The sequence below is a fragment of the Triticum urartu genome, chromosome 6A (assembly GCF_056163025.1).
Source record: "Triticum urartu cultivar PI428250 chromosome 6A, HENAU_Tu73, whole genome shotgun sequence".
In the NCBI taxonomy this organism is placed as follows: Eukaryota; Viridiplantae; Streptophyta; class Magnoliopsida; order Poales; family Poaceae; genus Triticum; species Triticum urartu.
The window spans coordinates 564,856,567-564,878,710 of NC_141878.1; the positions used below are offsets into that span (position 1 = coordinate 564,856,567).

A 22,144-nucleotide genomic window follows, 5' to 3' on the forward strand; every position below is an offset into this window, starting at 1 on the left:
CTTGATGATGATGCACATGCCTTGCTTTTGCCGTACGTATCTGGTTCACGTTGTTCACAGGCTTTACTTTGCAACGGACGTGCTATGAAATTTGAGTCAGTTTGGAACTTCATTTTTGGCTTAAAATGAATTAGAGACACATACCAGTGCACTTGACCAAATGAGCAAGATAGCTTCGGTTTTATGGAACAGTTGCAGACACATACCAGTGCACTTGACCAAATGAGCAAGATAGCTTCGGTTTTATGGAACAGTTGCAGACACATACCAGCGCACACACAAAAAAATGTATTTATACTTGAAAAATGAAAACTAGATAGAAATTACTGCCCACACAGTGACTAGCAGACACTCCCTCTTCTTAGGCACTTCCAGCCAAATGTCCAAAAAATCCGAAGGCAACCATTTGATAAACAAGATATGACTACTGATCTTCTCCACAACACCGACTAGGATTTGCGAACAACAGCGCCAAAACAAAACCTTGCTGACAACAATGCCACATCAGGCAATACAAGCGAACTTCCCAAGCCGTTTAGTAGATTCTGTTGGTACAATCCGAGGCCCCAAAACCAAAATGTTCAGATGGTAGCCCCCAGCTTCTTGATATCACAGCTTTTTGTTCTGTCTGACTCCCCAGGCAACGACGGTGGTGGATAGCTATTCTGTTTTATCAGGCAAGGACGGCGAGTACAAGTACAATAGCACCATCCTTGTATTTACATGAACAGTATTGGTACCTATCATCATCAGGCAAGTGAATTTACCATAAGGGTCAAAGTAACGGGTAGTATCATCAAAGCATGGTAGATGATAAGTTGATAATTAATAACATAAAGAACAGAAATTGCAGAACTTGTAAAAAACACGTAGCAAGTTCACTCGAGGAAAAACATTCCAGTTCATGAGAATGGTCCTCTCATAAACAGAAATTTGCCCTTACTCCATTGGCAGCTGCAATGCGGCTAAGCTACTCAGGTGACAGGACACTAGCTATGGTGGCATGGCCTCATTAGTGTTCCCGGGCTTGCTGGCCTGATTCTTATACATTAAACTTCACAAGCTTTAATTGACATTTTTGCAGACCTTAAGAACAATGCATATCTTACAAACTATATTCAGGAACCAAAACCATCCAATTATCTTCCCTTCAATTTCTTTCTCTTCTAGTTTCAGAGGTCACTTTCAGTAAGGTTTATTGACGGCCAATCCAGATGATTATGCAGTCTTTTGTAACAAAGAATGTCATAAAGATATTGGAGTATGTTTCTCAAAACCAGTTTTTGGTCCCTACCGTGTTAACTTTTGTTGTTCCAAATAGATATTCAAGTACATAGCGCAAATCAGAGCATCAAGAAAAGCACCAAATGATATTAAACGTAATTAATTACTACCTCCGTTCAGAAATAAGTGACATGGTTTTAGTTCAAATTAAAACCACGTCACTTATTTCCGAACAGACGGAATGTTAGACAAAATGCAAGACAATATATTGTTTAGAACCATAGAATACCTTCTAAAATCAGAGACGGCGCCCTTGGGCTTTACAGCTAAATCAAACATTTGCTGAGACTTCTGTCTCAGGTTCCTTACTTTCCTCCAGTTGTTCTATCACGAGCTCATCCCCATCCAAACTACTTCCCTCCAGTTGTTCGATCACAGTGTCGTCCTCGCCCAATTCATCCTCTGATTGGTCCGTCTCTCCTTCCACAGTGTCCTTTTTGCTCACCCCATCTTGTTCTTTCTGTATGGCTAGTTTATTGGGTACAAGAATCAAATATATATTCCTCTCTGCAAAATTCTTACTTCCTTCTGTCGCTAGCTGAAATATGATTAGCAAAATTAATAGCTTGAAACTAGCTGATTCAACTAATAGGTAATATGCACTATAGCCAAAGTGGAGAATAAAAACCATTTGCGCTGAAAATTAAAGAGGTTTTGTAAAGAGATAAAAGGAAAATCCATGCTCTTATAGTCTTATTCTAGGCATAATAAACCAAGTATAACCTGAATTACCTCACCAACATCAGTTTGGAATCTTCTGAGAAGTTCAATCGCTTGTTTTTTGTACAAGTTCTCCCGACCTTTCAAGTTCACCACTATCTTAACCTGAAACAAATGGTGGTCTAAAGTAATAAGTTTAACCACCTAAAAGTAATATAAAAATAACAGTAATGCTAATATTAATAATAATTTCTATCACCTTGTCACCGGCTTTAAGAAATTTCTTTGCAGCTCTAAGTCTCACACTATAATCATGGATATCAATGTTGTACCTGCCAAGAAAATGCATAAAGATTCCAACATCACTTTAAGTTACAAACAGAAGCGACAATTGTAATTTACTATTAAGAGTCATGTGGCGCCAAAGACAAATTGTATCTAGCAATATTTTGTTACTTCATCATGCGAAATAGCTCAGGACAGTTCCAACAACTCTGTCTACACCATTCTTTTGATTCCATTATATGCCCAATCTAACCAAGTTTATCAAAATACTTCCGTTTTCAAAACACTAGAAGCATAAAGGCAAGTAACTGATTGATTGATAACATAAAGAACGCTTGTTTGCCATGTTACTTGGTAAGTGAATATCGACATGATCAGTACCCCATTTTCAGCTCTTTCAAGCCCATGCGTTTTGCTGTAAAGAGTGGACATCAGGGAAGAGGCAACCCATATTAGCATAGTGAACACATTTGGATGGAAAATAAAATGAGTTACTAGAGAAGTTTACCAACGGATCTTTTCTGCTGAACTCTTTTCTTCTTCTGTTGTTCGTACTTGTGTTTTCTGTACAAAACCAGCAAAAATAATTCTAGTAAGTTCTGAAGGGCACAAATCTAGATAAAAGAAAAGATGACAAGTAATTTAAAAATACAAACATTTTTTTAATTATTGAAAACCGATAGTCTTGCTAACTGAAGACCATGTGCTGTACAAAATACAGATTTGAACCAAGGGACTGTCTGCTAACTGAGTAACTGACGACCTTACATTGGGAGAACAGCCTATTATTGATCTAACCTGCAGATGCCATGTACAAGTTTGACATAGAGAAGCAGGGTCTCAAGTAGACAGGATAGGAGCTGCAGGACATTGTTTTACTTTAGTCTTTAGCTAATGAGGTAATATTCGATATACTTATGACATAGCTACTGAAACCATTGTGAGGAAACTTGTCAAAACCAAATGACATCTTGAGGTGTGCCTCCTACACTATGCATATCCTTGTTTTTGAAATAATATGTATAACCTTGTTTTACAGAGTGCTTAAACATACCTAGAAGTGTACTATCAATAAACATGATTTCATAACGGAAATTGATCAGATAAGAAGTGAAATTGTCAGGTGTTCACTGCAACATACTTGTAATCTTTCTCTTCAAAGAGTCGGAGTACTGGAGGATCTCCATCTAGTGACAATATTGCCTGAAATTAGAGAAATATAAATCATCCCAATTTGTGTACATATTGACACCAGTAATGCATGTCCTAAGAAGATATGGCTTGAGTTAGTATCTTGTTAAACACGAGTGCACTTTGCAAAGTTAGGGCTTCTGCAGAAATACTGTTCTTTTTTGCAGATATGCCGGTCTACACTTGTAAACGGGGTTTATTAATTATTACTATTGCGAGCAATATCAGTACATTAGATGGTGTATAAGAGATTTAGGAGTTTTAAGTCAATCTGTCAAAATTCACACTTTTCCTATTAAAATGTCAGAGTTTCAGTTATTTTCATTTAGTTTATAAGCAGGACATGCCTATAAAAGCCCTCTCTAAATGCTAATGAACAACTACTTGTTCTTGCTGAAAATGTATGTTTATAGAGAAAGAAGCTACATGAGATGGAAAGTACCAGCATAAGATCATTTTCATCTGCGATTCGAACTGCCTCGCTTACAGATATAACACCAACCTACAGAGGGACGAATGAAGGTGCACCATCAAACACATAATCAGGCAAGAGCATTACTTAAATGATTGGGCATGTGATTTACCATATTTTTCTGGGCATCCAGCAGCCTGACAGTCGAAGACCTAACCAAGGGAGGCGGTTGAAATGTTGAAAGAATTGAATGAATGTACAGATACGGAAGAAATCATCATACAAGACTAAATACATCACAACTCCAGATGTAGCAAGTTATTTGGCACGCTAACACAAAACCAAGCTCTGTCTCCCCCAACAGAATGTCATTGTTTTAAAAGAACATATGTTCATTTGCAGACATGAGTGTTCCAATTGGGTAACATTAATACTGCAAAGAATACCAAAAAAACTAAAATTCAGACATGGAATCACTCGGCATTTGACGACGCAAACATGTGGATTGTGGAGCACATTATACAGCTATAATAAGTGGAGGGGCAAGGAAAATGGCGTTCGTACTGGATGCGCTCGATGTCGAGGGCGGGGTCCTGCTCCTGCTCGGGGCGGTCCCGCCGCCCGCCCCCGCCCTCCTCGTCGTCTTCCTCGTCGCTCCCGTACGCGGAGTAGCGCGCGACGGCGACGAGCCGCCGCGGCCGCCCCTGCCGCGCGGCCAGCGACGACCGCGCCGAGGACGAGGGCACCGAGGCGTGGGCGGTGGAGCAGCACGGCCTGTAGGGCAGTCGCCGGGACACGGCCGGCGCGAACGCGAAGCCGGCGGCGACGCCGACCATGGCCGGTGGCGGTGGTCGGGGGTGGTGGCCGCGCCTTATCTGCTCGGTCGGAGGTTTTTGCCGCGAGCGGAGGAATCCCAAGCAACGAGTGGAGGGGATAGGCGCGGGCGGGCGCGGAGGTGACGTGGGAGATGATGGGGCGCTGGGCTGTGGGCCCTAGTAGGCCCGGTTCTGTCTTGGGCCAAAGCTGGGCCGGCAATAGGGCTGCTGATAATGTGGGCCTTGACAGATTTTAAGTTTGTGAACTTATAAAAAAAAAACTCAGGACCAAAGCTGAATGCACGTACCCTTTCGCCGGCGCCGGCGCCGCCGCTGCCGCCGTTCTATTGGATCGACCGGCAAGATGGCGGGGGGATCCTCACCCTGGAAGATCATGGGGCAGCAGTCTAGCGCTTTTCTCCGTCGCCAAACGACCCAGGAATCACCCGCCGGCGGCGGAATCCCTAGTGCGGAAGCTGTGCTGTTGAGCCTGGAGAAGGTTCTTGCTGATCTGGAAGCGCATGGGAGAGAGCTGACCAAGGTGGTCACCGGGAGCTTGGAGGATGAACAGTCGTTTCATAGGATCGAATGCAACGGATTTCTCCAAGGGTTTCTCCTGGACCAAATCGCGCCATTGCGCCACCGGTTGTCGTCTGAGAAGAAGATTCAGGGTCATCTCAGGTGGAGGGCCAATGAGAAGAGCAATCGCACCCACAGACTGGAGTCTGATGGTGGTGGTCATGCTCATGGGTCTGAATTCAGATCGCAGAGGGAGGCAGAGTCGGTGATGTTCATGGGTTTGGAAACCATTCCCAATGGGGACAGGACGGTCGAATCAGACAAGTCAATGCTCCAACCTGCATATCCCAGCACCAACATATTGGATTGCGGCGGCGGCGATGAAAAGGATGAGATGGACATGCGCAAATCAGAAGCATATTGGACTATGAAATCGAACAAGTTGATGCTCAAGCCTGCAGGCACAATTGGCAGATGCTTTGTCCAAGGCTGTCCTGATCATGACGAGATGGACACACTATTGGCTAAGGAGATGGCTAGCGAGGCGGAGAGATTCGCTTCATATGTTCGCAGCTGGGAATTTGCCTGGGGCAGAACGTGCGGCTTCTTCAGAGACATGAGTGAGTGAGCAACCAACAAATCTCTCTTTGTGTAACTAGTGGTTCATGTCAGGTCGACCCTTGTATAAATGAAGATAAAGAAAATGGGAAGGGTTCTCTTTTTCCTTGAAACTAAGGAAGGGATCCATTTACTTGATCTTTTGTGCATGTGGTCATCTAGTGCTTGTTCATGCATGTTCGTTAGAACATTTCTGACACCCGATTCACTTATTTTGGTTCTGCATGCAGCGACCCTGAGTTCCATGCAGTTTACGCACAACACGCCCGGACTCAACATCGGTCCTGGGTCTGCCACGCGAACATTGCAGATCTTCTCCATCAAGCTCGCAGAAATAGCCGGTGGCCTCAAGTGGCCATTGTCTGTGTATGGCGTGGTTGCTGCCCGAGACGTCGCGGATCACAACCGCAACCTTCTCTTCTCTCGTAATAGGAGCCAGGCCCAAGAACTGAAAGAAGATGTATGTATGCTACGACTATCTTTTGATTTTCTTTTGGAGACCTTGATTGCACACATGTGTCCTCTTTTACTGAGCAATGGGATGAAATTGATGATGCTTGCAGGATAGAATTTTGCGCTTGATTGGCCCGTCCCGTGCAATTGCGTTTACGGATAGAGTTGACTTTGAAATCCAACTGAAAGTAAAAGGCACGGGTACGGCCAAGTCACAAGATAAAGCATTGATCAGCTCTGCAGACTGTTACGACGGCGGATATGGACCTGCCGTGTCAACCTTCTCTGTCAGTAACTGTTTCTGCACACTGGAGTTTTGTGTGCAGACAGTTACACGAACCTTTCAGGCCACTGTCCTGGATGTCCAGGTTGTCAAAGATGATGGGTCATGGCCTTTTCAATACGGTGGCCGATTTGCCTGCTCTCCACTGTCGGGGAAGTTCGTTTTCGCTGATAGCGGAGTCACTCGCACTATCAACCCCTCATCTAGCCAAATTGTGCTGCTTGATTCAAAAGATGGAGCATGGCTGAAAAAACGTTGTGGTGGTTACCTACATATGTGGAGGCAAGTTGTTTCAGTAGAAATGGAAGGACGGTTGGACGTTGCCATAGAAGCCTACTCCAAATCTGGCGATATCGCTTCACAAGGCCAGGTCCGTTTCATACCCAAATCTTGCGGCATGAGCCATGGTAAATGTGCTCTTGGTGGCTCCGAGGTATCAATTACTGTTGCTTGGTCCCTTGTTGCTACGGACAAGGGGACGATCGCAGCACAGGGAAATTTGTTTGAATGTTGAACCTAGGAGATTTGTGGCGGGGAACACTGAGAAGAGAGGGCAACCCCAACCAAACTTTGCTCCCATATCCTTCATGTTTGTTGAAGGAGCGCTACTATACATGCAGCCGATTTTTGCACCATCCTGCTAATCGAACCGTGCATGTGTGGGGCCAAGTGGAGGCCGACCGTTGGATCTAGCATCGTGCAATGTTCGGCTACTTAGTATCGGCTACTCAGTAGTTCCGTTGTTGAAGTGTCACAGTAGTTATTGTACTTGATCTCCTATCTGAAGTGTCAAACCGTTTGTGTGTATCCCCTATAACTTGTGCATCCAACTATGTGTCTATTGTCTTTTAGGTTATGTTGTGTGGAGTATTCCTGTTTTGATTAACCGGAGGTCTTGTTGTCCTATTTCCTGTTGTGTAAATGTTCTCTTTGCCGTTTTAGCTAGATTTTTATTCCATGGAATTGCTAAATGCCACACATGTAGTTTCTTTCTCCGGACCATTCATTCGTTTATGTACTGTTGGACCAACATGCAAGTACAACTCGGATACACGGTTGTTTCCAGAGTCGGTTGGCCCTAGGAAAACTCAGCCACTTCCTTAGGGCATCTTCAATACTGGACTTTTATATTGATGCTAATGGATAAAAAAATCATGTCAAATAAAAAACCAACGACTCCCTACCTCAACGTTGAGCGCTAACTATAGGCGCTAATTAACTGAAAAACCGATCGCTATACACAACAGCGCCGGTGAACTCGTACGTAGGACAAAGGGCTAAGCGCCAGGATTAATCGGGCCAACTGCTAATCGGATAGGATTCTGATCCTGGCGCCCAACGTTGTAGATGCCCTTATGCTATCCCACGGTACCGGGTCTTGCTCAATCAACCTTGTATGTCTTCTCCGTGAAGCTCGCAGAAATAGCTGGTGGCCTTGAGTGGCTCGAGACATGGTGGATCACAACTGCAACATTCTCTTCTCTTGCGATAGGAGCCAGACCCATGAACTCACACAACCGGTATGCATATATGACACATGTTAGCTAACGATAAAACACTGATTAGTGACTGACGCATTTATAGGGGAGGATATGGCCCTGGTTTTTGCTCTGAGAATTGTTTATGCACAATAGAGTTTTGCTTGCAGTGGGTTAGAAAGAATGTCCATGCCACTATCTTGGGTGTCCTAGCTAGTTGTCAGATATGGGTCATGGCCTTTTGAATATGGTGGCCGAGTTGCTTGTTCCTCACTATTATGAAAATTTGTGATCACTGATACTTGAATTGCTCGTATGATTAATCCCTCGTCTACCCAAATTCTGTTGCTTGATTCAAAAGATGGAGCAATGCCGAAAAGTGTTGATGGTTATCTACATTTGTTGAGGCAAGTAGTTTCTGTACACATTGAAGGAACGTTGGACGATCTCATACAAGCCTACTCCGAATCTGGTGATATCGCTGCACAAGGCATGTTCGTTCCATGACTAAATTCTGCCACATAAGCCAAGATAAATGTGCATTTGGTGACACTGCGGTGGTGATTGCTATTGCTTGGTTCCTTATAACCACAGACAAGAGGGAAGTCATGGCACAACGAGGATTTGTTTGAAGCTGCCAGCTAGGAGATTGTCGTGTGACAAAGGGCATCATCGACCAAACTTTTGCTTACCATCCATCCTGGTTGTTGAAGTGTCTTTAGTTTTTGTGTATGTAAAATGACCAACTATACATTATCTACTATAACTTATGCCATCAAGTTATTTGCTATTGCCTAATAGGTTGCGAACCAACCCAAGGCGCCTACGGTGACTTCGTAAATCTTAAAATGATATGCCGGCTCAGTCTCTCAAAGATGCTCATAGGGGTAGGTGTATGTGCGTTCATAGGGGTGAGTGTATGCATGTAGTATGACTGCATGCGCCTGTACTACGTGTTGGAATTGTGTCGAATATAGTGTACAAGGTAGGTTACAGTTGGACTTGTAGTTGCATTGTGTTTAGATATGATATGGAGTTGTGTACTAATAGGACACTTGTATCCTAGGCCTCTCATATATAGCGGGGCTAGACACACGATGTAACCTATGACAACATAATAGCACAGGCGCGTAAGGGGGAGCCGGCGGCGTGTGCCGGCGCCCGGGTGGCCAGGATGCGGTATTGTGACGGTGTCACGGGGAGGAGCGCCCGTAGTCAAGCCCCGGGGATGTAGCCATATCGGTGAACCTAGTTAACAAATCTCGGTGTCGTTCTCATGTGATTGTTTGGTCCTCGGATGATCAACGGTATGCCTCGGATTTATTCTAACAAGTGGTATCATGAGCTATGGTTGAAAACCGAAGATTTGCGGAGGCGTTGATGCGATTCAGAGGAAGATTTGATGTTTCGATGTATATCGTCATGAGCACGGTTGTGATTCGATCGGAAGGCGTCAAGGCGATAGGCAATCACGGCAACTCGCGGAAATTGGATCGGACTTGCAAGCAGGGTAGACGTGCGGTGAAAGATCTCGCGTAGGTCGATCGGGCGAGCATACAGGAAGCAGCGGCGACGCGTTGCGCACGGACAGGCAAGGCAGCAGGTCGATCGGTCGATCGGGCGCTGGCTGCGGAGCCCCAATGGCGCGTGCGTGGGCTAGCAGCCCAGCTGGCGGAAGCCGCGAGGATGCATGCGACAGTCATGGACCAAAGCGGCGAGTCGGCCGGTCGCGTACAGCAGGAAAAAGCACAAACCGGAGATTTGTTTTGAACAAAAAAAAGGCCCTAGTCCGAGCGGTAGTCGTGCAACATCAAGGCAACCCACGGAAGTAAGGAAAATCCATCAGGAGGACAAAGCAAGCTAGCATCCGGATTGAGTCAGGAGCTACACCACGTGAAATTGCTACTAGTACTAGGAGGCGAGCACGTAGGTTTGCTTTGTGTACTTTGGCATCATGGAAAGAAGCTTGGTTATTTTTTACAGGTCAATCATACAAAGAATCTGGCACTAAGGGGTATCAGATTTAAGGTGGAGAAGTTCGACATAACAGAAAACCTTGGTTATGATAGACAAGGTGAAAAATTTATTGGCACAATAAGGATGCTTGAAGGCGTTGCGGAATGTCAACCAGTTAAGATGGATGATGAGGGCTGTGAGGAGTTGCAGATGGTTGCAGTTAGAAAATCGGCTCGGGTCAGACACATAGGGCAGTTGGCTTGGACAGTCTGACGGATCGACGCAAGTCGGTTGGTACAGAAGACGGTGGTGGAATCAGCGACGACGACATAGGGGCGTGATGCTGATGGTGACCGACTTCTGGGTGTGAAACACGTGGCGCAAGCCCCGAGGGCTTGTGTGGCTTCGACAAGACTATGGCGCGGGGTTGATTCAAGGTGATGTACACACGGAGCTTGAAGTCGACGGGGCGCGTTGGTGGACCGATTATCTACCATGGAGTCATGTTGAAGGTGGAGCTGGAGTTAGAGAACTTCACTTGCCGCTGATTGAGGGGCTACGGCGTAAGAGCTCAAAGAGTCGAAGCCTATTCAGCGGGAAAAGCGAGTGACACGTAATTCGGACTGGAGCCCAGTGGTCTGATGGAAGCATGAAACTCGTCATCGATCGGTGATGATCGGTGGTACTCTGTAGTGGGGGTTGAGTGGTGTGGTTTCGCGACCCTTGAGACTCGATCGGGACAGCGGAGGCTCGACGCGGTAATAGCGGCGAGGCGTGCGGTGTGCACGGGACATGGAGACGGGCCAGGGCTCTGGTGGTCATACAAGTGGTGAGACAACTGCGAATTTGACTCGGGATGACTACAAGCAATGGTGAAATTCCTACAAGTTTCAGACAGACGGTCAAGAAAGGAGCGGTGATGTTGGGTTCAGATAACTCTTATGTGTGACACCCAATATGTGAGTTGTTCACTTTCACGCAGGTCAGTGATCAGTGTGTGATGGCGTTGGACTGATGCTCTGGAAGTTGGGAGCACAAACTAGAGTAACAAGGAACTTAATTTTGCTCGAGTGTTGACTGTGGTCAAGAAAAGAAGGGACTACAAGTTGTAGGTGGAGCCATATGGAGTCTTTGGAGTAGTAGCGATGCTCATGAAATAAGCTCAAGTCCAATGTACATGGAAGTTTGACGCATGGACGAATTCAAGATGGTGGAGAATATTCGCCAAGATGGAGTTTGTTGGAATTGTGTCGAATATAGTGTACAAGATAGGTTACAGTTAGACTTGTAGTTGTATTGTGTTTAGATAGGATATGGAGTTGTGTACTAATAGGACACTTGTATCCTAGGCCTCTCATATATAGCGGGGCTAGACACACGATGTAACCTATGCCAACATAATAGCACAGGCGCGCAAGGGGGAGCCGGCGGCGTGTGCCGGCGCCCGGGTGGCCAGGATGCGGTATTGTGACTGTGTACGGGGAAGAGCGCCCGTAGTCAAGCCCCGGGGATGTAGCCATATCGGTGAACCTCGTTAACAAATCTCGTTGTCATGCTCGTGTGATTACTTGGTTCTCGGATGATCAACGGTATGTCTCGGATTTATTTTAACACCGCGTTCAATTTTTTTTGCCTAATATGTTATGTCGTGTGAAGTATTTATTTTATTAATCAAAGGTCTTTCTGTCTCATTTCCTTTTGCATATATGTTACCTTATTGTTTTCGCTATACTTCCATTATATTGAATTGCTAAGCATCATTGAGGTAATTTTCCCCCGTCTCTTCACTCGCTTTTTATCGGTGAAACCAATATGAGGCAAACCGCTCCGTGAAAGCTTCAGAGGATTTGGTATAAGAAAATAGATTAAAGTGTATGCATTGGGCAGGGACGCGTACACATTACATAAGAGTGAAGGCAATCACCAGATTATGTGATATTTGGCTGGTAAGTCAGATTGACCCTCACGTACGTCAAAAGATAAGCCTTGATCTTAACATCCTCGTCGGAGTACAACAACAGCACACACTTGCTATCCCTGGAACACTCTAGAATATACGATTCACACAACACCATATATCCATACAATTTAACATTTGGAAGCATAATTTCTATTTTGTTGAACAATTGATCGTTACGTTTTGTTTTAGCTAAAACCAGATCTATGTGTATGATGTGCTGAGATGATTGGATTATTTCCCAATTAAAACAAGATCTATGGGTACCTTATGCTGAGAAGGTGAGGTGCGGAGACATAAATCCTTTGCATTTTTCTTTGCGGGAAGAAATGTAACCTTATGAGCTTGATGATGCCACTTGACTGCCCCAACTTGCTTCTTTTCCCTTTCTGGCATCTTGGTGTCAACGGAGGGATAAGTATGTTTTATTCCCTTATGAGCTTTCTTCTTCGTTTGCTTCTTATCGAGCTTGCGAGAACTTTTAAATTTTATCTAGTAGTACTCTATATTGTCGTGTATGGCTACCATATTATTTATGTGTGGGAGACTATGTTGGTTTGTTTAGTAAAACATGGCTGTACCATTTGCTTATAGCTTGTTCCCATGTTTACATATTTATGTCAATGTGGGAGCTCGAGCTCTCCCGGGCCCTATTCTGAAGGAGCCTAGAAACTAAGGCGCAAATCTTTTCTTTCAACTAGAAAACAAAATGGACAGTTCTGAATTGAACATCATTATCTTTTCCAAAAAACAATTTGTCGGAAATTGATCTTTTTCGAAAAAAAAGAAATCTAATACAAACGCATATGCTTACATACACACACGTACACCCACTCCTATGAATATGCATATGCACTCACTACCGCAATGAGCATCTCCAATAGACTGAGCCGATTAATCTTGAGGTTGACAAAGTCGCCACAAACACATTATAGTTGATGGGCACACCATATCACTAAAACAATAGCATCAGAGAACCTGAAATAAATCCAAAAAATATACAAGCACATGTTTCAAATATAGGACTTAAACCCGGACAAGTTGGTTCCAGCACAAAGAATCTAACCATCTAAGCTTTGCTTAGTTCGTCGATCTTTTTTGTCTTGCATCGAGTCTCCTCAACCATTTCTTCAATTTTTTGGATTGGAGTAAATGATGGGCATGGGCGAAGCCACATGCACACCTCATCAATACGGCAAAGACCCAGCCGCTTCACAAGTTTGGCCTCGCACTTGACAAAGTTGTACTTAAACACGCCATCCCAAAAGATAAAGTAGGCACACCCGTCACCTTCATTCAGTTTCGTAGCGAAGCTGGTAGTCACTTAAGTCTCGACTGTCTCTCTCGACCCATTGTATCTTCCCACTACTTGGCTCCTTCTGCATCACGCGAATTTTCAGCTGCAACATTCTTGCCAGGTCGCTGCACCTGTAACGATTATAACATCGGTCGCTCACCAGGACGGATGCCAACAATAGCTCGCCATGCGACTCTACGATGTAACTGCATTCATGAGAATAACATATATCCCTTTTTATATCCCATGTCGACTCGAGGCTATTGCCGTTATCACTGTCATTGGCTTCAAATTTCATCATCGTGAGGACACTCCGAAGAGAATCGCCGGCGAACACTAGGAGCTTGCCATCATGATACATGGCATAGTGTCTCCCTGATAATTCTAATCTCTTCATCAGGACCGTCCATGCCAGATCGTTGGGATGCAGGATCGCCGCTGTAAATATCACATTGCACGAAATGTAGGGCAGCGCCCGGTATAGAAAAACAGTGCCATCGCCGTAGACAACGCCACGCACCTTCTTCATGGACGTCTTTATCTCGTCTGGTAAGGGGGGTAGGTGGGTGGCTGCTCCGGTACGAATGTTGATGAGCCTCGGGTCGGGACAGGCGACAAAGAGCCAGGCAGCGGTGCCGTCCGCGCTAGCCACCCAGTTCCTGATATGTGAAGGTGGTACCTCCGGTGGCTCCACTAGAACGATGTCGTCGTGGCTCGACGCCTCAGGGGAGCGACGGAAATCGACAATGGAGTGCAACATCTGGCCGGTGCCCCTAGTGAGAACCCATGGCAGGCACGTGGGGCGGGAGTGCAGCGCCGCCGCTTCGCGCCAGGACCTGCAGACGGCGTGAAAGCGGACGAGATCGGCGGCGTGCTGCAAGCGGCTGGAGACCTCGAGGAGCAGATCCAGCGGCAGACCTGTCCACGGGCTGGGGGTGGGCGTGGGCGTGGTGCACCCCATCGGATCGGACATAGTCTAGGAGATAGGTCGAGAACCTCCTGATCAGGTACATATATAGATCAATCTTTCGTAACCCTCAATCTTTCGGGAAACTCTCCCAGTCAGAGACGGTTTCCATATCGTCAGACCGATCTCTTCCTCCATCTCACGGCCGAGAGCTTCCAGCACCTCATACTAAGAATACTAAGCCCGTAAGGGATTCATTTATCTGGTTTTTTTGAATTTTTTTACGGCTGCTGTAAAATTGACGCGTGTGATGGGATGTTTTGTTCCCTTCGTTTGCCACGTTTTATCCACCGCTTTGACTGCCTACTTGTCAAACTTGTCTAGGTGTAAAAGTTTCATACGTGTGCGATTTCTGTTGCGACACGTTTTGTTCTTGTCTTCTTTCATCTTCTTCCCGTGTCCTGTTCTCTCGGGAAGGCTTCTTCCTCTTGTCCACCGCCTCGCCGCTGTATGAGAGTATAAAATGGGCTCGCTTCCAATTCCAGCTGCGCCCGTACCCATCTTCACCGCCGGCCCCTGTCTTGCCATAGCCCACCGCCGGCCTCCCCATCCTTCCCGGCGCTGCCCCCATCTCCTCTCGGCGCGGCCGACTCGGGGGTGCGTGTCGAGGTCAAAGACGCGGCGGGGCTCCGTGCAGCCGCCTGGCGCGGCAAATATACTCACCCCGCCAGTCCTCGTGGCCACCACTGCAAACTCCTAAGCCCCGTAGCTCACCGCCCCCATCGGCGGCGACTTCTCGCACTTTGGCCAGGGCTGCGGTGGAGGCATGGGCTAAGGAGGGTGTGGGAGTGGACCTGCTGGATTCGGTGGATGTAGGAGTCGGGGCAGCAACGAGCGGCAAATTTCTCTGCTGCTGCTAATGTGGTGGCGGCGGCGCAGCAGCAGGCTACCTGGGGATGGGCGTGGGCTGGTGTGGCTGCCCTTCAATCTGAACCTGCCAGACTCCGCGGTCGCCGACGACATGGACTGGCGGTGCATCACACCACACCTCCCTTATGCCCTCATCTCTACCCTTCCTCTCTCAGTCTCGGTCTCAGCCTCACATATTCTTCTTCTTTTTTGTTAATTTGTTTCGTCCTGATCTTATGTTTCTTGGCTAATCAGGCACATAGGCCCAGGTAAGTGCAATCTGGGTAGCGAATTGTCAACTCAGAGGGTGCTTGATACGTTTTAGTCCCATGACTAAAAGTAATGGGACTAGTGGGACTAAAACTTGCTAGTCTCATCCATGCTTAGATCCAAATACTAAAGAGACTAAAATCAAGTTATTGAGCATTTATTATCCTCCAAACCTTTCAATCTAGAACTTGCATGTGTTAAAGGAGAGGAATTAAATGAGGAGAGAGAGGGCTAATACATATTTTAGTAGGTTTCTTATGGTTAAAAAGTTTTAGCCTCAAAACTAGTCCTAGTCTCTCTTTAGTCAGGGGTGCTTGGAACTTTAGCCTTTTAAAAAAACTATTTTTAGTCGGACTAAAAATAGTCCCTTGGATCCAAGCGCCCTCTCACTTGCCCTGAAACAATTGGCTTCCTGGGTGGTTGGGGCTCGCGCACCAGCTGTTCGATGCAATTCCACTGCAGAATCTTCACTGCCATTTGGAGTCGTGCTGGTGGGTTTGGACTTCTATCTCAGAGGCAAATCATGATTTCCCTTGTTATTTGTAGCGCTTACTGTTAGGCACACGGCATTAACAGAGTTAGTTATGGCAAATTCATTGTTCTGCCCGTTGGAACCTCTTGTTGCGTCATAGTTCCTTTTCCCGGATATATGCTAATTGGGGATAGTGTGCACTGTCTTGGCGCGCCGAAATCGCTGACGGTGTGTAAAATATAAGTATCAACTCACTTGATTAAAATAAATTGTGTTATTCCCAAACATACATTGTTGACTCATCTGATTATTCTGGTTCAAATGTTTGCAGTTAAATTGACTATGGTTTCTATAACGTGTCACTTTTAATACCACATACTGTATAATTACATGTTGTGCTTTAGTTGACAGGTTTTTAGTAGTGTATCTATTACACTTTGCATCTACAATCACAAATCTGAATGTGACAAATACCGAGGAGTACATCCAAATAATACCACTGCTAATAGAGCCTCATTTCATCATGCTAACTTCCTGATAATTCTGTTAGAAATATACAATTGGGTTTAATTTAGAGATAAGGAGATAGAGATAGAATTAGTTTAAACCACATGTAACTTGTCTTGTGTAGGGTCAGATCAATACAACGAATATTGTAGGTTTTATATTTTCTATATGGTATTAGAGCGGTTTGTTCAACGACGCCGATCTTAGGACCTTCCACCACTTCCGCAACTCGCCGATCAAAGATCAGATTGGTCTCGTAGTTTAGATCCAATTTTCGAGTCCATTAAATCGATACCATAGATCAAGTCGAAATTTAAGTAGATTTTTTTAGCCACCAAATAAATCACGGCGGCCACGGTGGGCTTGACCAGGCACTACTGCGTGCGGCCGGCTTCAAGATCAGAACTCCACCAGCGGACGCCACGCGCGTGCACGCCAGGAGTACCAGCCACGAGCGACGACCTCCTTCACTTCGAGCCCCGCAAGACTTCAGCGGGATGAGCGCATCAGCTCGACATCTCCGCGATGCAATCTACACAAGACCCCTGTTAGCAGGCGGCCGCGCGTACGAGCACGTCGACACCCAGAGGGCGATACGAGTGCGATCCAATCTACTCGATATACGCGCCGCCGGACATCAGCCTCTACCGAACGGCTTCATCGACCGCGCTTCATCGTTGCTCTCCCACGCCTACATCGACCTCCACAACCCACGCGCAGGCTGGATCACTGACGGAAGCCACGCGGTACAAGGACGCCCAGAGGATTTCATCATATGCATGCATACATGTGGCCTAGATGGGCTAGATGTGATGCACGCGCATGCAAATTGATGCCAGTCCGTACGGAGGTTTCTGCTGTACGCACGCGGGGAACCATCAGATGGACTCCATCGCCCCGCGAAGCCGCGGACGCATGCTCGATGCGGGCAACCGCCACTACGGACTCCACTGCAGCTACCCTACGGCCTCGACTCCAATTCAGGCTGCACCTACCGCCTCGCAGATCATGCACGCCTCAGATCACGGAAGGGCAGTTTTCCGCGCATCCTACTACGACGCCGCGACACCATCGTCTGCACCGAGCGCTGCATCCCGAGCCGAGCTACATCACCTCCTGCATCAACCTACGCCACCGATCTATACCTACACCGAGCACGACTACATCATCATGATCTGCATCAGATATTCTTCATCGAGTCGAATCCCTGCTTTGAGCTGTACGACTACACCGAGCTACGAGCCAACATAGTTCTCCGGCATGACACGGCATCGACATTTGGTCGACACGAGGGACGCCTTCAAGCGACACATTATCGTTGACACGCCGCTGCAACGCCATCGTCGACACTTCATCGCCAATGTCTTCATCAACATCATCGTCAACACACCGCCGCCACCTCGTCCACAAGATGGACACATAGCGTCCTCTGACAGATTTTTCTGCAAGACGCGACCTTGACGACGGCAATGACCGCGTCACGACGACGGCATCGACCGTGTCATCCACGACGGCACGATTGCATCGACACGGCGTCACTACAGTGGCGACCCTACACGGCCACACGGTTCTGGCAAAACCGATGTGTGCTCGATGGGCTTCCTCTGGTCTTGGCAAAACCGGTGGACTCATCGCCGATGGCACCCTCTGACATCCGCAAGGTGTATCGTCCACGTTTGCAGCTCATAGCGCTTTTTTTGCGCCTCCGGCTCTGTGCGGCTTCATCATCCACGACGACTATATCATCGACCACGGCTACATCACCATGATCGGCTACCTCGACATCGACATTAATGGCTTGGTCTACAGCAACACATCGACAACAACTCCAGTCAACAACGTCCGCCTCATTACTTGCGTCCACGACACTCCCTTGTGACTGCGGGAGGGAATAGAGGAGAAGACAGGGAAGGCACCAGAAGGGGACGCAGTCACCGTCCTAGGTGTCGACCCATCAACCCATCAAAGACGAAGTTGATGATGGCGTAGCGGAGAAGACGACGAAAGCTCAAGACTTTAAATTCAGTCGTACTCGTCCGCTTCACTCCCGCTACGACTGAGGGGGAATGTTAGAAATATATAATTGGGTTTAGTTTAGAGATAAGGAGATAGAGATATAATTAGTTTAAACCACATGTAACTTGTCTTGTACTCCAAATCTCTACCCCTCTTGTACTCCTATATATACCCTACACAAGGGTTAGATCAATACAACGAATATTGTAGGTTTTATATTTTCTACAAATTCATTATAGAGTTCCGATCAAATTCGGATACAACTGTTATCCAGAATTTTTTGAAGAATGAGCCAGGTCTATTCTGAAGGTAAAAAAGACTTGAAAGTCCTAAAATATTATAAATGGGTAGCATATTGAAGTGGATTCGCTCTTTGTTTCCTGTTTTTTATGGTGGCTATGCTCTGCGTGGAGCTCGGGGTCCTGGCCAGCAGCCCGCAGTTCGTTCTTCAATTTGTGGTGCTCTTTCTATGTCAGCGGTCTCGCAGGTTTTCTGGTCTATCTCCTCACTGTCTGCAGGTCCTAGCTGGCATCATTCTTCGTTTGTCGCTCTATGGTTCGTCATCTGCTGATTCCACTTCTTCAGTACAAGCGCTTTGGTTTTCCTTGATTTCAGTTCTGGTTGGTGTGCTTTTGTTCTTTTTTGTAGTCCTCTGTTTTTATTTATTTTTGTTCTTGCTATTTATTTGCAGGTCATGGGGTTTTTTCGCCTGATTGGATCCTGATCAAGTTTGTCGGCAGCGCCAGGAAATCCGTCGTGGGAAGGTTTGTATGTGGTCCTAGAGGACGAGAGTATACATGGTGCTGAAACCTCATTTAAATATTGTGATTTGTTATATAGATAACGACCTACATGTTTGGCTCTAGGCTCGCCATTAGCCTAGCCGTCAAGGTCGCTTGGTTCAAGCATGCCTCTATATCCCTGAATAGCTCATGTGTTAATGTTGTGTTTGTAACCTGTGTTTTTGTTAGAAGTAAGAAAATGAAACACAATAAAGGAATCATGGAAGTTTATACTCCATGGTACACAATAAAAACAGACATTTATATATAGCTGAGGCACTCATAGAATGATTTCATCTTTCTTTACTATAGCGAGACTTAAACATGTTATGGTGTGCGATATAGAATACCCTCAAGGAGATACTTATCAACAACGTCCATGTATACCATCAAGTATTTTTTTTGATGCAAGGAGCATTGTTGATAAATAACAAAGCATCCACACTTTGATTTATATTGCAAAAACTATACATGATGAGATTCTGAATGTTTCCTCAGATTGTTGCTCCTTTTTCTTTTGTTAATGCCTAATGGAGAAAGTTTTTCGGATTAAGCGATCTCTTTTTTTTTTGTCATTTGTAGTTTCTATGATTGGTAGACAAAAGCTTGCACTTAGCGTTTATATTGTTCTCCTGTTAGAATGTACAGTGTCAATATTTTCTATTTGCTTAACTGACTAATGGTCTCCCAAACTGGGCCATAGTAGATGTCCATTTCTTTGCTTCCCGTTCAACAAATGTATATCCTGGTTTTGCAATGTCCATGTCGTCCCCTCCCTTCTATGTTTCCAGTGTCTAGGTGAAGAATTGTGGCCAGTAAGAAGATGCTTGAAACATGTTCATGCTGAATTGCCCAGGCTTCAGGTGAGATCATCCCACTTCAGTTTACTGGTTTTCAATGGTTTATTCCAAATTTCCAAGTTCGTTCATTTTTCTTTAGCTTAAAATTCAGTTCCACTTGTGCACTAAGTTAGCCACTCATTTGCATGAAGGATTTTATTCACCTACTCGCTTCATTAGAAATATGATTTATGCTAGAGATTGGTCTCTGTTTTTGAGTACTAACCACATTCAGTTCATCTGACAAGAGAGAGGGCTTTGGTCTCAGAATGAGCTAATCATATTGACTAGGTCCAACTTCTATTTCTTCTCTCTTTCATCATGGTATGGTCATTATTGGACACCTGATGACCATATTTCCCATGGACTGTAGCAGCCTATGTACTGAAGTACTCCCTCTGTAAAGTAATACAAGTACTCCCTCTGAAAAGTAATATAAGATCATTTTGCATGTATGATATGGCTGGGACATGTTGAATGGTTGTTGGAGAAAAATAATGTTAGAATGGCGGATAACAACTAGAGGATTTCAAACGCACATTAGGTTGTTCCACAGTTTTTATGTTGCATTGGTACAATGGATTTCATATATCAAGCCGTAGTACAAGGGTCCAGGCTGGTCATGCAAAGAGACTGATGTCAATTAATGCTGAAAACTTTGTAGTAGAGAGTAACAACTAATACTTAATAATTCATGAAGAGAACTGCAAGATGGGAAGGCTATGCAGTGTGAAGTTTCTGAAAAAAAAATCATTTATCAATTATAGAAGTTTACAAATTGGTGAGGAATTAAATAGGAAAGTCTTTCATGTGAGTGTTTACATTTAGTTACCTCTTACACTACACAATTTCATATAATTACATAAGTTGTCTTTTACCAAAGCCAGCTAGGACAAAATCTTGTAAGTATTGCACATGTGTGCTTCATCGATATTTCAAGTGTACAGTTCGCTGCTTTTGGATGAATATATTGCTTCTTAACTTGATTTCTATTGCATTATTACAATGTTGCGTTTATAGCTATTCTTTAGATTACTCACCCAGCAAGATGGAAGAGGCATGCGTCGGTGGATCAGACTTGCATAGATTGGTCGGTGATGATATGCCTCTCAGGACCAGCAGCGGTGGTTTAATTCAGATGTAAATCTCACTAGCTTCTGATGTTTATCAGTTTCATGTTGATTTGGAGTTTGGGGCGAAGATAAGAAGTGAACGCTGATGTTGATCAAGAATGTATTACATGTTACTCCCTCCGTCCAGAAATACTTGTCGGGAAGATGGATGTATCTAGATATATTTTTGTTATGCATCCATTTTCATCAATTTCTACGGCAAGTATTTTCGGACAGAGGGAGTACATTTTAGTTCCAAATTGACCATTGCGGTGATTCGTCTTTTTTTGTTTGTCTGGTTTATGATTTATTCCTGATGACTGTGTTTAAACAATAGCTAGCTTTGCAATTTTATATCCAGTAGCCACTGTCACCACCTATTGTAGATCACTTATGCATGTACATTTTCTTGTATGAACTACTTTGCAATGAATTAAGTCTTGGGACGACTTAACAAAAAATTACAAAAAAAAATCAAATAGCTTATCAGTCTATATGGCGCGGTGTGCCTCCGCGCACTACCCGCTAGTTCCTACTATATCCCTCCAGGATTCAGTCAATCAGTCTCCTGATCCACGCCGCCGTCCCGCTGTCCTTCCCCGCACGGCCTCCACCCCGATGAACCACAGATCGAGCTCCACCGCGCGATGTACACCGTGTTCAATTCAAACACGCAGCAGCACCGTCGCATTGTTGGCAATAAGCCGCGGCGACGGGTCGGGCATGTCTAGCACGTGTATGGGCACAAGCTGGGCGCGTCGGGTCCGCGGCGTAGGTGTGCGTGTGTGCGTACGTGTGGTGCACGGGGGTGGCCGTGTAGGTGGACACCGTACGTGGGTGTGTGCGTAGTCATGCAGTTAGCGATCTGAGCGGGCCGGACCAGGCGGGGTAGTGGGTAGATGCGTGCGGGTTGTTGCCCAGCACTGGCCCAGGTATAAAATCGGCTCTGTGATCGTTGTAACGTGCGGTGGGGTCGAGTTTGTTGCTCGAGAAAGGCAGCGTTCGTGCGCTGGAAAATCTCCTAGAGTCCCTCGTGTGTTCCCTTGTATCTTCTTCTTCATCCTTGTTCAGTTCGAGCGCAGAGAGACAGTAAGGTGCAGAGAGAGGCTAGCTAGGGCAAAG

The 22,144-nt window shown here is 45.6% G+C and overlaps 3 protein-coding genes across 3 annotated transcripts; 1 reads left to right on the plus strand and 2 right to left on the minus strand.

The window, feature by feature from the left end:
* Positions 1–214: 214 nt before the first annotated feature.
* LOC125515081 (translation initiation factor IF3-4, chloroplastic) lies at positions 215–4,759 on the minus strand. The gene is made up of 10 exons (XM_048680503.2): positions 4,397–4,759; positions 4,005–4,044; positions 3,863–3,922; positions 3,371–3,432; positions 2,738–2,793; positions 2,611–2,644; positions 2,204–2,276; positions 2,017–2,109; positions 1,514–1,822; positions 215–740 (listed from the first exon to the last, which is right to left on the minus strand). Exons 1-9 carry the CDS (start codon positions 4,666–4,668, stop codon positions 1,556–1,558), a joined length of 957 nt encoding a protein of 318 aa, XP_048536460.2. The 5' UTR covers positions 4,669–4,759; the 3' UTR covers positions 215–740; positions 1,514–1,555.
* Positions 4,760–5,584: 825 nt separating this feature from the next.
* On the plus strand, positions 5,585–7,390 carry LOC125515080 (uncharacterized). Its single transcript, XM_087528852.1, has 3 exons — positions 5,585–5,786; positions 6,015–6,244; positions 6,348–7,390. Exons 1-3 carry the CDS (start codon positions 5,594–5,596, stop codon positions 7,032–7,034), a joined length of 1,110 nt encoding a protein of 369 aa, XP_087384978.1. The 5' UTR covers positions 5,585–5,593; the 3' UTR covers positions 7,035–7,390.
* A 5,813-nt stretch (positions 7,391–13,203) lies between these two features.
* LOC147966367 (F-box protein SKIP23-like) lies at positions 13,204–14,169 on the minus strand. The gene has a single exon (XM_087530803.1). It carries the CDS (start codon positions 14,167–14,169, stop codon positions 13,204–13,206), a length of 966 nt encoding a protein of 321 aa, XP_087386929.1.
* Positions 14,170–22,144: the final 7,975 nt, after the last annotated feature.

Excerpts from the sequence above, each read along its gene's own strand:
- LOC125515081 (XM_048680503.2), bottom strand. The coding sequence starts at position 4,668 with ATGGTCGGCGTCGCCGCCGGCTTCGCGTTCGCGCCGGCCGTGTCCCGG. Across the intron at positions 4,045-4,396 it reads CTCGACATCGAGCGCATCCA|GTCTTCGACTGTCAGGCTGC; the intron begins GTACGAACGCCA and ends TCCCTTGGTTAG. Across the intron at positions 2,645-2,737 it reads TCAGCAGAAAAGATCCGTTG|CAAAACGCATGGGCTTGAAA; the intron begins GTAAACTTCTCT and ends CACTCTTTACAG.
- LOC125515080 (XM_087528852.1), top strand. The coding sequence starts at position 5,594 with ATGAAATCGAACAAGTTGATGCTCAAGCCTGCAGGCACAATTGGCAGA. Across the intron at positions 5,787-6,014 it reads CGGCTTCTTCAGAGACATGA|CGACCCTGAGTTCCATGCAG; the intron begins GTGAGTGAGCAA and ends TTCTGCATGCAG. Across the intron at positions 6,245-6,347 it reads CCCAAGAACTGAAAGAAGAT|GATAGAATTTTGCGCTTGAT; the intron begins GTATGTATGCTA and ends TGATGCTTGCAG.
- LOC147966367 (XM_087530803.1), bottom strand. The coding sequence starts at position 14,169 with ATGGGGTGCACCACGCCCACGCCCACCCCCAGCCCGTGGACAGGTCTG.